Source organism: Oncorhynchus masou, chromosome 15 (assembly GCF_036934945.1).
Source record: "Oncorhynchus masou masou isolate Uvic2021 chromosome 15, UVic_Omas_1.1, whole genome shotgun sequence".
In the NCBI taxonomy this organism is placed as follows: domain Eukaryota; kingdom Metazoa; phylum Chordata; class Actinopteri; order Salmoniformes; family Salmonidae; genus Oncorhynchus; species Oncorhynchus masou.
Window position 1 is genome coordinate 11410742 of NC_088226.1, and position 17099 is coordinate 11427840.

At 44.9% G+C, this 17099-nt stretch overlaps 1 protein-coding gene across 1 annotated transcript; it reads left to right on the forward strand.

The window, feature by feature from the left end:
- Positions 1–500: 500 nt before the first annotated feature.
- LOC135555604 (hemicentin-1-like) lies at positions 501–16041 on the forward strand. The gene is made up of 8 exons (XM_064988187.1): positions 501–1016; positions 1548–1820; positions 1912–2238; positions 3591–3854; positions 10673–10921; positions 11275–11598; positions 11854–12096; positions 12848–16041. The coding sequence occupies exons 1-8, from the start codon at positions 956–958 to the stop codon at positions 13072–13074; spliced, it is 1968 nt and encodes a 655-aa protein (XP_064844259.1). The 5' UTR covers positions 501–955; the 3' UTR covers positions 13075–16041.
- The last annotated feature ends 1058 nt before the right edge of the window (positions 16042–17099 follow it).

Here is a 17099-nt window from a genome sequence, read left to right on the forward strand (position 1 = left end):
TTTTGTTTGAAATGGAAGAACACAAACACTGCATCACATTGCCTAATGCTAGTGAGTGGGTGTCAAACTGTGAGCTGGTGACCTCAGATGCTTAGACATATAGCCTTTCAGAAAAAAATGAATATTGCTATTTAAATCTCTAGCTTGCCATATTTCATAAATCTTTTTAGCTTTGGCTAAATTATATGCCTATTACTGGTGTAGTTTTCTGAATGGTTTCATTTCTTTCTGAACAGACAACCGTAATTCTATAATTTTGGCAAATGTATTTCAATGTATCAGCGGTAAAACTAATGATGAAGAGCAACGCTGGAGAGATTACAGTTGCAGACTCATGCCTGTCAGAGCAGAGGGAGAGAGATCACAGAAAGTGAATGTCATTCTAGTTCTATGAGAGATACAGGGGCAATTATTTTTTTTGACCACAACAATGGCCACGCGTTGGTCTATAGGCGATACAATGTTGCGCAAACCATAAACTCTGTCCGGCCCTTTTTTAGATGGCAGGATAAATACACAGCAGGCAACATGAATGAACTCTGATTGCTTTTACTATCATTTTTACTTCGCAAACAATGGAAATGATGTATGATAAAAGAGAGCTACCGCATCCTTGCAAATGGGTTCCAGAATGAAACAGTCCAAAACGAGGTGCCGGGTCCTGTTCCATGGAAATTCCCTACATTTACATTGATCGGTTTCTTGCGCTTGATGGTTGAAATCTTTCAAAGGGGTCTTCCAGTAAAGAGCACGTGACTTCTCACGATTTTTCGGTCCTGTTCTTGTAATTCAATACAGAGCCAAAATATAATGTGAGACAACTGACCGCTGCGCCTGTTGAAGAGTTGGGCTGTGTGCATGTGGGGACTGGACATTTGGACATCAGACACTGACCACAAGGAATACCTACATTTTTCTAAGTCTTTCTGGGTATTAAACATTAGTTTAATATAAAATGTATGAAATAATATTTAGTCGGATTTTTCTTGGGTTTCCGTTACTTCTCTGGATGGCAGGTAAAGTTAGTTTTGTTATACCGTTATTGAAAAATGTAAGAATTTCAAGCAGAATAGGAACACAGATAACGCTAAAGTATTTGACATTCCAGTTTTAAGAGGGATAAGAACAGTAGCCGCCTTGGTTCGCATTAAAATCCGCAATAACTGGATCGTATTTCATAGTGGCCAAAGAGATAAACTAAGAACCAATAACACGTTTTGGAATAACCAGGAGAGGGCAATGTAGTAGCGGATAAAATCTGTACGCTCGCAGTAAAGATTATGTGACATGACACAAAATGTAATTTTTTTTTGTCTTAACGGTTATGTCTTTGTCCAATATACTACGTTGTAAACTTTTTTTCCTATATTTTGATTATTGAATAGAAACTGCCTTCTGAAAAAGGCAACTAATTTGAACCTCTTGTTAGTTTACCATTCTGCATTCTAGGCTTAGATTTGGGATCGTTTATGTTTAAAGAAACAGTATGTCTGCTTGAGAATGCAAATGAGCTGATTATGGTCTCTGTCATGTGGTCTGACCTGTAGGTGGGCCTACCCATGCCGCCTGTCCTATTGAGCTCAACCCTCTCACATTGGTGGTGAGATATGGAGACTCAGTCTCAGTCAACTGCAGCACATCATCCACAGACTATGAGGGGATGGGCTGGGAGGCCACATTAGGAGGTACAGCTTTAGAAGAGGTCAACTATGTCATCTGGAATGTGGAGAATTTGACAGACTGGACAATACAACCTGCATGCTACCTCACACAAAAAGATGGAGAGCAGTGTTTGGAAAAGTTCCCTGTCATTCTATACAGTAAGTTGTTTTTCTTTTGCGTCTTGTACTGAGTTTTGTCAGTGAAAACAATCGTTTTTTCTCTCACTATATATAACTATTTTGTCTCTAGAGACTCCAGACAGCGTCTCCATCTCTGTTCTGAGACACTCTGGTCCCATGGTGGAGGGGACACAGTACCAGCTGCAGTGTGACATCCAGAACATCGCTCCTCTACAGAACCTGGTTGTGAAGTGGTACAAAGGGAATGAAACTGTAAAAACTGAATCATTTCATAACTCCACGAGGATCCCAGTGGATGTGTCCTCCACGCTTAACATCACCCCCAGGAGATTTGAGGATGAAGTAAAGTACAGATGTGAGGCAGAGCTGGACCTGGGACCAGAGGGACCACTAGCTTCTGTCCTCTCATCACAGACTCTTCATTTTGCTGTTTACTGTAAGTCTTTTTGTTTTATTTTTGGGGTTGGTGGCCCTGCGGGGCTGTTCAATGTTGGTCCTGGAGTGCCGAAGCACTTCTGGTTTTCATCCTCTCCTTCTAACAAGGGACTAATTCAGACCTGGGACAATTTACAGGTGCGTGCAACCAGGTAGAAACAAAAAAATGGAAGTGTTTTGGGCCTAAGGGACTATTTCATTTCACATTCTTCAAACGATCCTAAAGTGATGTCATTGACGTTAACATCAAACAAAAGGGTCAGTCTGCAGTGCCTGTAGTCTGTATCAATGGCAAAACTGTCATCAGCCAAAACAGCTGTGAAGTCCTTGGTTGCTGCACCCATTGCAACTGGCGGCAGGATGTGGGGAGTGCTGACTGAGGGGAACTGTAGTTCTGCCTGGATGACAGCTTGTGGTGGCTCATCTTAAAGGGGAAGGCAACCATTATTTTTGTCTGCGACATATTGCCTGACAACTCAAACTGAATTCTTCCACTGCTCTATGTTCGCTACAAACTTCCATCTAAAACTGCCATTGTTGAAGTCGTTTGTAGTGACGTCAAAATGAGGGGTGTTCTACAAACAAAGTAATCAGTGATTGGATCAGCTCTAACCAATCAGAATATCAAAGCCAATGAACAATTTTCAAAACACGGCTTTACCCACGTGTTGTTCTGGCTCTGGCCCAACCCATTGGTTTCAGGAACCAATCAGAATAGTTAGAATATGTTTGCGTTCCTCAAATCGTTGGGGAGGTAGTCAGTTCAAGACTTATTGCGGAGGAGAAACTAACATCTGTGGGAGTGGTGTAGCATTTTGGGTAGTCAGGTACGGACTATTAGTGTGTTCCAACAAATCCAAAATTCCAAACGATCACAACAGCAATTTGCATGTGTTTTTGTCTCTCCTAACTTTCTATTAGCCTTCATTGTACTGTTAATTTAACAGCCTGCTGAAAGGTCTCTGTCATTTTCCCCAATACTGTTACTATACTTATTGAATGCCCAAAATATTACAGCATAGCTGAGTACACAACCCATAACCTGAGCTGCACTGTTGAGGGTTATCCTGTACCTGAGGTCATTTGTTACAATACAAATAGTATTTAACATATTTGAATTGATTTAGCTGTGCTTGATTGAGCTTATCTGTGCAATGGAATCAATGTAATAGTCCCAAAAGTCCAAACCCCACCCATGTAGCAGTCCAGAGATGCCCAAGCAAATATGCAAAGTATTTTAATGAAAATGTAAGATACTCTTTGAACCCAGGTCTTCTGTCCATATTTGTATTTTCTATATCATCGTCTGTTGTATTTGGTCTTATTATGCTCATGTCACTCTCGTGCCTCCAGTCCCACCACAGAACATTCTGGAGCTGAGGGACACAGAAGTTGATGTTGGTTCCCCTACTGGGCTGAATTGCTCCTCAGATGGGAACCCCCGGCCAGAGTACTCCTGGACTTATCACCGGGCTCCCAACGTGAAATTGAAGAACAATGATGGGGGGTCCCTACTGACCATCGAGCAGGCCACAGGGGGGAACATTGGGACTTACACATGCCATGCCAGTAATACCCTGGGAAAGGTCTTTAAAATAGCCAGGGTCTCTGTCAGAGGTAAGACCTTCACCAATTATAATGAATTATTGGATTTTGCCTGTCTGGATGCTTAAAGCGCTTTACATAGTCAGGGGGACACTCACCACATCAGCCTCTGTCATCAAAGCATCCAGGACATTGGTAATGTATTCCTAATGACACTCTTGGCTCAGATCTACCATGTCTCTCTCTATGGTTCTTAAGGGGGTGAAATAAAAAATACAATTATGGTTCTATAGTATACGTCTATGTGCTGTATTCACCGTTGCATTTGTCATCTTTGCTTATGCCTACTGGACATTATGTCATTGTTCAGTGAAGCATTTGGATATGATAGTCTATTATAATATGATACTATCACAATTTCGTGCAAATATGACGAGGAACATGCATTGAAATCAATATTACTGGACTGTCCCTTTAATACCAGGAATAAAACTGAGCTCAACCAGTATTTTACTGGAGAGAAAAAAAACAGTATGCCTACAGCTTTGTTTTCCCAAATTAATCTCTGCTTTCTGAAATGTCGTTATGTATAGCCTATCTAGGCTATTGATGTGGTTTCTCGTTCCATAATTGAATAACACATTTAGAAACGGCCTGGTGCTTGTGGGGGAGGGTTGTTTTCTATTATATTTAAGAGGGAGTGGAGTTGAGGGATGGAGTGAATGTGCTGTGCTGGCTGCACTTTCGTTAAATAAGTCAACAATTCGGCGCCACTCGGCTGCAACTTCCAATGAACTAGAGAAAAGCACTCGAATATATATATTCAGAGGCTGCTAAATAACGGGCCGATAGACATCCAGGCGGCTAACAAAGCCTCGAGCTCAGGCAATGAAGGATTTGTACCTAAATCGCCTTATTTCATTGGCTTTGACTTTGGAACTGTTGTCGCTGTTGAATGGATCAGAATCAAGTAAGTTTTTGTAGCGCACTGAACGGGAAGTGATCGGTGGTGTCCACTATAGAACATGTTAACGTGCTCATCGTCATACAAATTGCCTGACAACTTTATTTTGTTTATTCTAAAATATGATGACAAAAAAATACCACACGAGTAGACGCACATTGTTGAGATGAAATAGGCTACAAAGGTAGACATTGGCTTATTTGCCATAACCTGGCTATAACCTGGCTCTGTGCTCTGATTCTGAGAGTCAACATCGTGTATAGAAATACTATTCCTAGGTATTTTAGTCATATTCCTTAATCCAGCAATAGTGTTAAAGAACCACGGAAATGCGTGTGCAAACACACACAGACACACAGACACACACACACACACACACACACACACACACACACACACACACTAAACCCCAGTTCATTGCATAAATAATTGCTTAACTAGTTGTGTTATGTACTTGAGTGAAGACCCAAAAGCGGTTTTAACAGAAAACAGAGTTCTTTAATGAAAAACAGGAATGGCATAAATCCTCTTCCAACGTTGTCAATGGAACAAAAAGAACGTTAGTATAGTGCAGGATGCACCTGCCAGGCAGACTCCGACAGGATAGGACAAGGTGGAAGCAACGAGACGACAGCTTGCTTCTGGCATCAAAAACACAAACAAGAATCAGACACTGAAAGTAGCAGGAACAGAGAGAGAAATAGAGACCTAATCAGAGGGGGAAGAGAGAACAGGTGGGAAAGAGTGAATGAGCTAGTTAGGGAGATGTAGAACAGCTGAAGAATGAGAGACAGAGAAGGTAACCTAAAAAGACCAGCAGAGAGAGACAGAGTGAAGAGAAAGGACAGGAACAGACATAACAAGACATGACAGTACCCCCACTCACCGAGCGCCTCCTGGCGCACTCGAGGAGGAAACCTGGCGGCAACGGAGGAAATCATCGATCAGCGAACGGTCCAGCACATCCCGAGAGGGAACCCAACTCCTCTCCTCAGGACCGTACCCCTCCCAATCCACTAGGTACTGATGACCACGGCCCCGAGGGCGCATGTCCAAAATCTTACGAACCCTGTAGATGGGTGCGCCCTCGACAAGGATGGGGGGGGCACGAGCGGGGGCGCGAAGAACGGGCTTAACACAGGAGACATGGAAGACCGGGTGAACGCGACGAAGATAGCGCGGGAGAAGAAGTCGCACTGCGACAGGATTAATGACCTGAGAAATACGGAACGGACCAATGAACCGCGGGCCAACTTGCGAGAAGCTGTCTTAAGGGGAAGGTTCTGAGTGGAGAGCCATACTCTCTGACCGCAACAATATCTAGGACTCTTGGTCCTACGCTTATTAGCGGCCCTCACAGTCTACGCCCTATTACGGCAAAGTGCCGACCTGACCCCCTTCCAGGTGCGCTCGCAACGCTGGACAAAAGCCTGAGCGGAGGGGACGCAGGACTCGGCGAGCTGAGATGAGAACAGCGGAGGCTGGTACCCGAGGCTACTCTGAAAAGGAGATAGACCGGTAGCAGACGAGGGAAGCGAGTTGTGGGCGTACTCTGCCCAGGGGAGCTGTTCTGACCAAGACGCAGGGTTACGAAAAGAAAGACTGCGTAAAATGCGACCAACAGTCTGATTGGCCCGTTCGGCTTGACCGTTAGACTGGGGATGAAAGCCGGACGAGAGACTGACGGAAGCCCCAATCAAACGGCAAAACTCCCTCCAAAATTGAGACGTGAACTGCGGGCCTCTGTCGGAAACGACGTCAGACGGAAGGCCATGAATTCGGAAAACATTCTCGATAATGATCTGAGCCGTCTCCTTAGCAGAAGGGAGCTTAGCGAGAGGAATGAAATGAGCCGCCTTAGAGAATCTATCGACAACCGTAAGAATAACTGTCTTCCCCGCTGATGAAGGCAGTCCGGTGATAAAATCTAAAGCGATGTGAGACCACGGTCGAGAGGGAATGGGAAGCGGTCTGAGACGGCCGGCAGGAGGAGAGTTCCCAGATTTAGTCTGCGCGCAGACCGAACAAGCGGCGACAAATCGACGCGTCACGTTCCCGAGTGGGCCACCAGAAACGCTGGCGAATGGAAGCGAGCGTACCCCGAACGCCGGGGTGGCCGGCTAACTTGGCAGAGTGGGCCCACTGAAGAACGGCCGGACGAGTAGGAACGGGAACGAACAGAAGGTTCCTAGGACAAGCTCGCGGCGACGGAGTGTGAGCGAGTGCTTGCTTTACCTGCCTCTCAATTCCCCAGACAGTCAACCCGACAACACGCCCTTCAGGGAGAATCCCCTCGGGGTCGGTGGAGACCTCAGAAGAACTGAAGAGACGAGATAAAGCATCAGGCTTGGTGTTTTTGAGCCCGGACGATAAGAAATAACAAACTCGAAACGAGCGAAAAACAGAGCCCAACGAGCCTGACGCGCATTAAGTCGTTTGGCTGAACGGATGTACTCAAGGTTCCTATGGTCAGTCCAAACGACAAAGGAACGGTCGCCCCCTCCAACCACTGTCGCCATTCGCCTAGGGCTAAGCGGATGGCGAGCAGTTCGCGATTACCAACATCATAGTTACGTTCTGACGGCGATAAGCGATGAGAGAAAAACGCGCAAGGATGGACCTTGCCGTCAGAGAGAGAGCGCTGAGAAAGAATGGCTCCCACGCCCACCTCTGACGCGTCAACCTCAACAACAAACTGACTAGAGATGTCAGGTGTAACAAGAATAGGTGCGGATGTAAAACGATTCTTAAGAAGATCAAAAGCTCCCTGGGCGGAAACGGACCACTTAAAGCACGTCTTAACAGAAGTAAGGGCTGTGAGGGGAGCTGCCACCTGACCGAAATTACGGATGAAACGACAATAGAAATTAGCGAAGCCCAGAAAGCGCTGCAGCTCGACGCGTGACCTAGGAACGGGCCAATCAATGACAGCCTGGACCTTAGCGGGATCCATCTTAATGCCCTCAGCGGAAATAAAGGAACCGAGAAAAGGGACAGAGGCGGCATGAAAAGTGCACTTCTCAGCCTTCACATAAAGACAGTTCTCCAAAAGGCGCTGGAGGACGCGTCGCACGTGCTGAACATGAATCGAGAGAGACGGTGAAAAAATCAGGATATCGTCCATGTAAACGAAAACAAAAATGTTCAGCATGTCTCTCAGGACGTCGTTAACTAGTGCCTGAAAGACAGCTGGAGCGTTAACGAGGCCGAAAGGAAGAACCCGGTATTCAAAGTGCCCTAACGGAGTGTTAAACGCCGTCTTCCACTCGTCCCCCTCCCTGATGCGCACGAGATGGTAGGCGTTACGAAGGTCCAATTTGGTGAAAAACCTGGCTCCCTGCAGGATCTCGAAGGCTGAAGACATAAGAGGAAGCGGATAACGATTCTTAACTGTTATGTCATTCAGCCCTCGATAATCCACGCATGGGCGCAGGGACCCGTCCTTCTTCTGAACAAAAAAAAACCCCGCTCCGGCGGGAGAGGAGGAGGAGACTATGGTACCGGCGTCGAGCGAAACCGACAAATAATCCTCGAGAGCCTTACGTTCGGGAGCCGACAGAGAGTATAATCTACCCCGGGGGAGTAGTTCCCGGAAGGAGATCAATACTACAGTCATACGACCGGTGTGGAGGGAGAGAAGTGGCCTTGGAACGACTGAACACCGTGCGCAGATCGTGATACTCCTCCGGCACCCCTGTCAAATCGCCAGGCTCCTCCTGTGAAGAAGAGACAGAGGAAACAGGAGGGATAGCAGACATTAAACAGGTCACATGACAAGAAACATTCCAGGATAGGATAGTATTACTAGACCAATTAATAGAAGGGTTATGGCGCACTAGCCAGGGATGACCCAAAACAACAGGTGTAAAGGTGAACGAAAAATTAAAAAAAAATGGTTTCGCTATGATTACCAGAGACAGTGAGGGTTAAAGGCAGCGTCTCACGCTGAATCTTGGGGAGAGAACTACCATCTAAAGCGAACAAGGCCGTGGGCTCCCCTAACTGTCTGAGAGGAATGTCATGTTCCCGAGCCCAGGTCTCGTCCATAAAACAGCCCTCCGCCCCAGAGTCTATCAAGGCACTGCAGGAAGCAGATGAACCGGGCCAGCGGAGATGGACCGGAAAGGTAGTGCGTGATCCAGAAGGAGAGGCCTGAGTAGTTGCGCTCACCAGTAGCCCTCCCTTACTGATGAGCTCTGGCTTTTACTGGACATGAGGTGACAAAATGACCAGCGGAGCCGCAGTAGAGACAGAGGCGATTGGTGATTCTCCGTTCCTTCTCCTTGGCCGAGATGCGGATACCCCCAGCTGCATAGGCTCAGCATCCGAGCCGGCGGAGGAGGGTGGCAGTGATGCGGCAGGTGGCAGTGATGTGGAGAGGGGAGCAACGGAGAACGCGAGCTCCTTTCCACGAGCTCGGCGACGAAGATCAAACCGTCGCTCTATGCGAATAGCGAGAGCTATTAAGGAGTCCAGACTGGAAGGAACCTCCCGGGAGAGGATCTCATCCTTAACCTCGACGAGGAGACCCTCCAGAAAACGAGCGAGCAAAGCCGGCTCGTTCCAGTCACTAGAGGCAGCGAGAGTGCGAAACTCAATAGAATAATCCGTTATGGATCGATTCCCCTGACATAGGGAAGACAGGGCCCTGGAAGCCTCCTCCCCAAAAACAGAATGGTCAAAAACCCGTATCATCTCCTCCTTAAAGTCCTGATACTGGTTAATACACTCAGCCCTCGCCTCCCAGATTGCCGTGCCCCACTCACGCGCCCGTCCGGTAAGGAGAGAAATGACGTAGGCGATGCGGGCTGCGCTCCTGGAGTAAGTGTTGGGCTGGAGAGAGAACACCACATCACACTGAGTGAGGAATGAGCGGCACTCAGTGGGCTCCCCAGAGTAACAGGGCGGGTTGTTGATCCTGGGCTCCGGAGACTCGGAAACCCTGGAAGTGGGCGGTGGATCGAGGTGGAGTTGGTGAACCTGTCTTGTGAGGTCGGAGACTTGGACGGCCAGGGTCTCAACGGCATGTCGAGCAGCAGACAATTCCTCCTCGTGTCTGCCTAGCATCGCTCCCTGGATCTCGACGGCGGAGTGAAAAGGGTCCGGAGCCGCTGGGTCCATTCGTGGTCTGATTCTTCTGTTATGTACTTGAGTGAAGACCCAAAAGCGGTTTTAACAGAAAACAGAGTTCTTTAATGAAAAACAGGAATGGCATAAATCCTCTTCCAACGTTGTCAATGGAACAAAAAGAACGTTAGTATAGTGCAGGATGCACCTGCCAGGCAGACTCCGACAGGATAGGACAAGGTGGAAGCAACGAGACGACAGCTTGCTTCTGGCATCAAAAACACAAACAAGAATCAGACACTGAAAGTAGCAGGAACAGAGAGAGAAATAGAGACCTAATCAGAGGGGGAAGAGAGAACAGGTGGGAAAGAGTGAATGAGCTAGTTAGGGGAGATGTAGAACAGCTGAAGAATGAGAGACAGAGAAGGTAACCTAAAAAGACCAGCAGAGAGAGACAGAGTGAAGAGAAAGGACAGGAACAGACATAACAAGACATGACAGTTGAAGTTACATTGAAGTTACGTAGAGATGTGCTTCATGTGAAGTATGTTATTTAGTTGTGAAGTGGGTTACATTATTGATGGAGCTTATTAGGGGAAGGGAGAGTGACATAAAAGCTCCACTAAAGAATGAGATGCAAAAAAAGTCAATTTTTGTGAAGGAAGTGTATCCTTCCTGGCTCATTTTCCTGTATTTTGGTCTACTGAGTCACTGGCGGCTTTCAGCTGTATGTCACATTGGACCACACTTTACCTTTTTTTGCTGCTGCTCATTGAAATATGATGTGATTTATTGTTGGATATTACCAGGTATTTAAATGATGTAATTCATTATTTCTCTTTTCTCCTAACTCTGTAAGGAGCGGAGCCGGTATGTCCTATCAAACTGATCCCTGAGAGTGTGGTGGTGAAATATGGATCTCCAATCTCAGTGTCGTGCAGAAACACAACCAGTGTTGAAGAGATCTACTGGACCACAGGTCCAGAAGTTGTCAATGACACTACCTGGAGTGTTTTGGAACTCCTAGACTGGGACATAAGGCCTGGTTGTAAGGCAACCTTTCAGGGGATTGGAAGATGCAGTAAGCCTCTGCACATCACAGTATACAGTAAGTGAAGATGCTGTCTTCCTCATTCTCTATGTCAGAAGAACAATGTCTCTATCCGTAAGGGGTATCCTCTATATCTGGCTGGTATAATATATTATACTGTATATTGTATTATATGAACATTGTGAATGGCATTTCATGTTCCTGTTGTACCAAAAAAAACACAATCTGTGACCCCAAAACCGCAACACCTACCGAGGGGGTTTGATGAACCGTTACCCCATTATTATTCACCATATGCTCTTACACATATTTATGGTCTCTTTTTTACTGTTTTGTATGAACTTCTATTTATTTATAAAGGTTGGTTTTCGTCTTGAAACACTAATAAGTCTGAAAATTGTCTTCCACAGAGACTCCAGACAGCGTCTCCATCTCTGTTCTGAGACACTCTGGTCCCATGGTGGAGGGGACAAAGTACCAGCTGCAGTGTGACATCCAGAACATCGCTCCTCTACAGAACCTGGTTGTGAAGTGGTACAAAGGGAATGAACCCTTAGATAATGTAACTTACAGTAATGTCAGTAAGACACCAGTGGATGTGTTAGATACTCTGATGATCAGCCCCCGTAGAGATGATGATGGAGCTCAGTATAGATGTAGAGCAGAACTGGACCTGGGACCAGAGGGACCACAGCATACAGTGACATCAGAACCTCTCAGCATTACTGTACACTGTGAGTTGCTGAGAACTGTTCATATATACAAACCATGCTAATGTTGTATAATGTGTGATAATACATTAGCTCTATGCACATTCCGTAAGTGCGTAATGTTCAACGGTGAAGTCTCACTCCACTGTCTTTTAATGTTAGAAGAAAATAATCAAACTTACAATTGTGTTTGTTTCCTTCACTGCAGTAATTCATTCAAGAAATGTATTTTCCTAACCCTAACCCTAACCCTGCCTTTTTACTCCCTCTCTCTCTAAGATAAGCCATGCATCAATGCATCTCGACTGCCAGTGAGGATACCTGTGTTCAGGGGCTATCCTGAGGAATTAGTGTGTGAGGCTGAGGGTTACCCACAGCCCAGGATAAAGTGGGTCTATGACCCAGCGAAGCATGTCAGTGAGGCGGGAGGCAACCTGACTGTCTTTGAGGCAGGGCTCTACAACTGCACCGCCACCAACATTGTGGAGACGAGCTTCATTGTGGTAGAGGTGGTTTTAAATGGTAATCGAACCTTTATTAAACTGTACTAAACCCTTTAGTAACCCATTATTTACTGTTTATGAATGTCTTGTAGACTGTTTTATTCTTGCTGGTCTGCTTCCTCCTCCCATCTATCTGGTCTCCTTTCTCTCTCTGTGTCTGTTATTCTTTGGTTGACTGATTAATGTTCTCTGAACAAATTGTATTAATAGCTTTTAACTATGCAGTTTTTCTCATATGTCCTTTACCCGTTGACCAATCCAAAACCTCTTAGTTACTGGTCTGAACTGCTCTTCTCCTGCCACTTTCTGTAGTCCAAAGCTGGAAAACATGAGATGATGAGGGGACAGTATATTTTTGTGCACATATATAATCAGGCATATAACAAACTCCTTGGGAAGGGCACCTGGTGAGGGTAGGTAGAACTGAGCATCATCCATCATTCATTGAAGAGTGTTGGGTAAAGTTGTTGAATATTTGGCAGTTTAGCTCAGTACTGACTGTTTCCTTGTAGAAGACTATTTCAAGGTTAAAGTTGAGCAATGTCCCCACTCTCACGCTATGTTGTAGATCTACTCTGATTGGTGGGATCATGTAATATTATGTTAAGTAATATGTGCTTATTCTTTCCTGTTGAAAGAAGTAGGAATAAATCAGTGTATTGACACTTCTCTATTTGATGGTGAAAATGGTTCAGCCTGAGGTGGCGCCAGAACATTAACAGAGTGTGATGGATTAATAGGTGTTTGTTGTTTTGTCTCTCTTGTCACAGAGGACTACCTGCCCCTCATAGCGGGCTTCGTGGCCTTCATGGTCGTGGTCATCTCGGTCATCTTCGTCTTCATCTACTCCATCTACTACAAGAACACCAAGATGGGCCGCTACAGCCTGAAGAAGGCCAAGCTCAGCAGCACGCCAAACGGCAACGTGGCGCAGAACGGCGGCCGGGACACTCCGCTCCCGATGACTAAACTGTCTCAGCCAAACATCAACTTTTAAGAGAACGAGCTTTATTGGGATGAGCCACTCTTTCCCCGCTGAGAGACTAAGTGACTAAGTGAGAGACCAAGTGGTTGAGGTGGTTGCGGGTCACAACTCATTCAGCTGGCAGACGCCGGTCTGGATTGTGATAGTTGGGAGTGTCTCCTGACTCTCCTCCAACCTCCCTGTGCTTCATATGCACTCCCTTTCCTCTTTAGCACTAAGATTTGAAGTACAGATCAGTCCCTCTATTTCCCCTTCTACTGAAGAACCTGATGAGGTAGAATAACCTCTGTTTTTAGTGTGAGCTTTATGATCTATTCTACACATTCAAAGTGTAGCTGATGTTTTCTCTGAAGGACAAGAAGAAGTAGCAGCAAATGGACAAGTTGAAATCCCTCTTTGGAAATTGGCTTAATTGAAATGTATTTTTTTACATGACTGGTTTTGGAACAACTGGTTTGTATTGCATAAGCACCAACAAGGAAATGGTTATGTCATTTTGAATGTCTTTTTTTAGTTTGGTCTGATGACAATGTAATTGCTGTCACATTATGCAATTGCTTGAAGAGCAGCACATGATTGAAATTGTGAGAATGTTCCCTTTGCCTGGATGTGATGTCTTGCTCGTGACAAGAAGCTTGGAGTGTAACCTGCAGTACAGTGGAGGCTGCTGAGGGGAGGACGGCTCATAATAATAGCTGGAACGGAGTGAATGGAATGGCATCAAACACAAGGAAACCATGTTTGATGTATTTGATACCATTCCACTAATTCCACTCCAGCCATTACCACGAGCCCGTCCTCCCCAATTAAGGTGCTACCAACCTCCTGTGCTACAGTATATGCACACAACTTATTTAGGTTGTGAGCACAATGATCACTGAAAGCAATTAATATAGCCTACATGTGAAAAGTATTATTTCCCCAGAGTGTGAATTATTCCATGACATTCAGGGGTCTTTATTTATTTCGACTTCCTAAAAAAAGAACATTGGTGAGGGGGCCCAATAGTAAAGATATATTTTTTACAGTAAACATGTGTTACCTTTTAAAATGGCATGAACACTAACAGTCATGATGTTTTCATCTGATTCTCAAACAAATCACTTCAAAAAGTATTAAGCTACCTGTGCACTTCTGTCCACAAAATAATTCCAGCTTCCAAACAGTGCACCCGCCATTTCACGAAGGGAAAGAGACATCTGTTACAAAAGACCAAAAAGTGTACTGACAGTCAGTGATTGTAAGGAAGCCTACACTCTTGTAGCCTGAATTCATTAATGAGTCTTGCTGACAAATGTACATTAAAAAAAAATTCTGGACACCTGAAAATGGGCTGAAATACGGGACACAACTACAGCTGTCTGTCCCAAGCTCATGTCAGGGCCCAGTTGAAACAATGTTGCAAAGCTCAAAACAGACATCAGAGGCAGACAGGTGGAGAATGAATGCGATTGAAAGAACCTGAACCAGGTGAAACCAGCGGTGAGCTCATGTCTCATTTGAGGGTCAGAGATACTCTGTTACTACTCTACACTGTTCCACTGCATCTGGAGTCTTCAGTGTTTTAACTGCATTACTGTAATGCCTGACTGCATGTGAGTTCTGAAGGTGTGGAAGGGGCAGTTGGTGTGTGGTTGCCTCTTCCTGTAAGTAGATTGAATCAAGCCATTCTGCCTGTATTATCAAATGCAGGAGTCAAGAGAAAGCCTGGAGCTCAAGAGTAATGTCAATACTTTTTAGGTCCCACTGCACATTGTGGCCTAAAACCTTTGTAATTACATGGTAGTTACATTGTTACATAGTCCTTACAGCTGTTATACCGGTTTGTTATACAGTTACAGGCATGTAACACTTTGTAATTACATGGTAGTTACATTGTTACATAGTACTTACAGCTGTGATACTGGTTTGTTATACAGTTACAAGTATGTAACACTTTGTAATTACATGGGTTTGTTATACAGTTACAAGTATGTAACACTTTGTAATTACATGGTAGTTACATTGTTACATAGTACTTACAGCTGTTATACCAGTTTGTTATACAGTTACAGGTATGTAACACTGTAATTACAAGGTGCCCATATACACTCACCGGACAGATTATTAGGTACACCACCCAATTCACGAAAATGAATCACTCCTACAGACAGTTAGTCACCTGGCCGTGGCATGCTAAATAAATCAGGCAGACGGGCATCAAAGCATATAATTAATGTTCGATTGAACGTTAGAATGGGAAAAACGAGTGACCTAAACGACTTTGAGCATGGCACACCAAATCCAGTATCTCAGAAACGGGCGCCCACGACCCATCTTGCCTGGTGTCAACAGTACAGGCTGGTGACGGTGGTGTATCACCGTCCAAACTGCAGCAACTGCGTGATGCCATTGTGTCAGCATGGAACAACATCCCTGTGGAACATTTTTGACTTGTAGAATCCATGTCCCGAATAATTCAGGCTGTTCTGGAGGCAAAGTGGGTCTGACTCGGAACTAGATGGGTGTACCTAATAAACTGACCAATGAGTGTATGTAACTGCAATGTAAATGCATATGTTTTAGGCTACTTCATGTAAACTCAAAGCCTTTTGTGTATGTAATATAAAATATAGAACTGTATATTTAATAAAGTCTGCAAAAATGAGTGCCTCTACATTTAAGGGCCCATAGAGTATGTGGAGAATAGATTGCAAAGGGGGGGGGGTGGCTTATAGGGAAGAAGAGAACAATTAATATTGTACAAAGGGATGGTCAGTGTAGATTTTCTACCAATATTGGTCCTCTGGTTGTTAGGAGAGTGAGTTTCTCCCCTGATCCCCTTTCACCAGTATGTAGTTTACACAAACGTCTGTGGAGATCTTTTGTTTCACAATCCTCTCATGTAAATACTCCTGAATTAAGAAATTCATTTGTATTAATCTTTTGTATAATATTGCTTTGAGTTATCATTAAAATATTGAGTTTTTATGATGATAATTATTGTTGTATTGTGAAAATGACTGAACAAATAATTGAGCAAAATGTGTTTAATAATTCTAAAAAATAATTGTTTATTTAACACAAATATCAAAATTTCCTTTTCAGAAAGTTTATATATATATATACATTTGAACTGTTACATTTCTAGCCACAAAATGTAAATTAGGCCCTATGGCTTTTTATAGCCCCAATAGGCCGAGAGAATACCCCACACTACAGTATTTCTTTTGTGAATTGTGTATGCTCCCTGGAGATCAATTTATGATGCTCTGAGTCAGTGGTTCCTTTTTATAGTCCCGTACCCCTTCAAACATTCAACCTCCAACTGCGTACCCCCTCTAGCACCAGGGTCAGCGCACTCTCAAATGTTGTTTTTTGCCATCATTGTAAGTCTGCCACACACACACTAAGATACATTTTTGTTTTTGTTTTTTTACTCCTTTTCTCCCCAATTGTCGTGGTATCCAATTGTTTCTTTTAGTAGCTACTATCTTGTCTCATCGCTACAACTCCCGTACGGGCTCGGGAGAGACGAATGTTGAAAGTCCTCCGATACACAACCCAACCAAGCCGCACTGCTTCTTAACACAGCGCGCATCCAACCCGGAAGCCAGCCGCACCAATGTGTCGGAGGAAACACCGTGCCCCTGGCAACCTTGGTTAGCGAGCGCCCGGCCCACCACAGGAGTCGCTGGTGCACGATGAGACAAGGATATCCCTAACGGCCAACCCCTCCCTAACCCGGACGACGCTAGGCCAATTGTGCGTCGCACCACGGACCCCCCGTCGCGGCCGGTTACGACAGAGCCTGGGCGCGAACCCAGAGTCTCTGGTGGCACGGCTGGTGCTGCAGTACAGCGCCCTGAACCACTGCGCCACCCGGGAGGCACGATACATTTATTCAACATAAGAATGAGTGTGAGTTTTTGTCACAACCCTGCTCGTGGGAGGTGACAAAGAGCTCTTATAAGACCAGGGCACAAATAATAATTTAATAATAATCAATCATTTTGTTCTTTATTTAACCATCTTACATATACAGTGCCTTGAGAAAG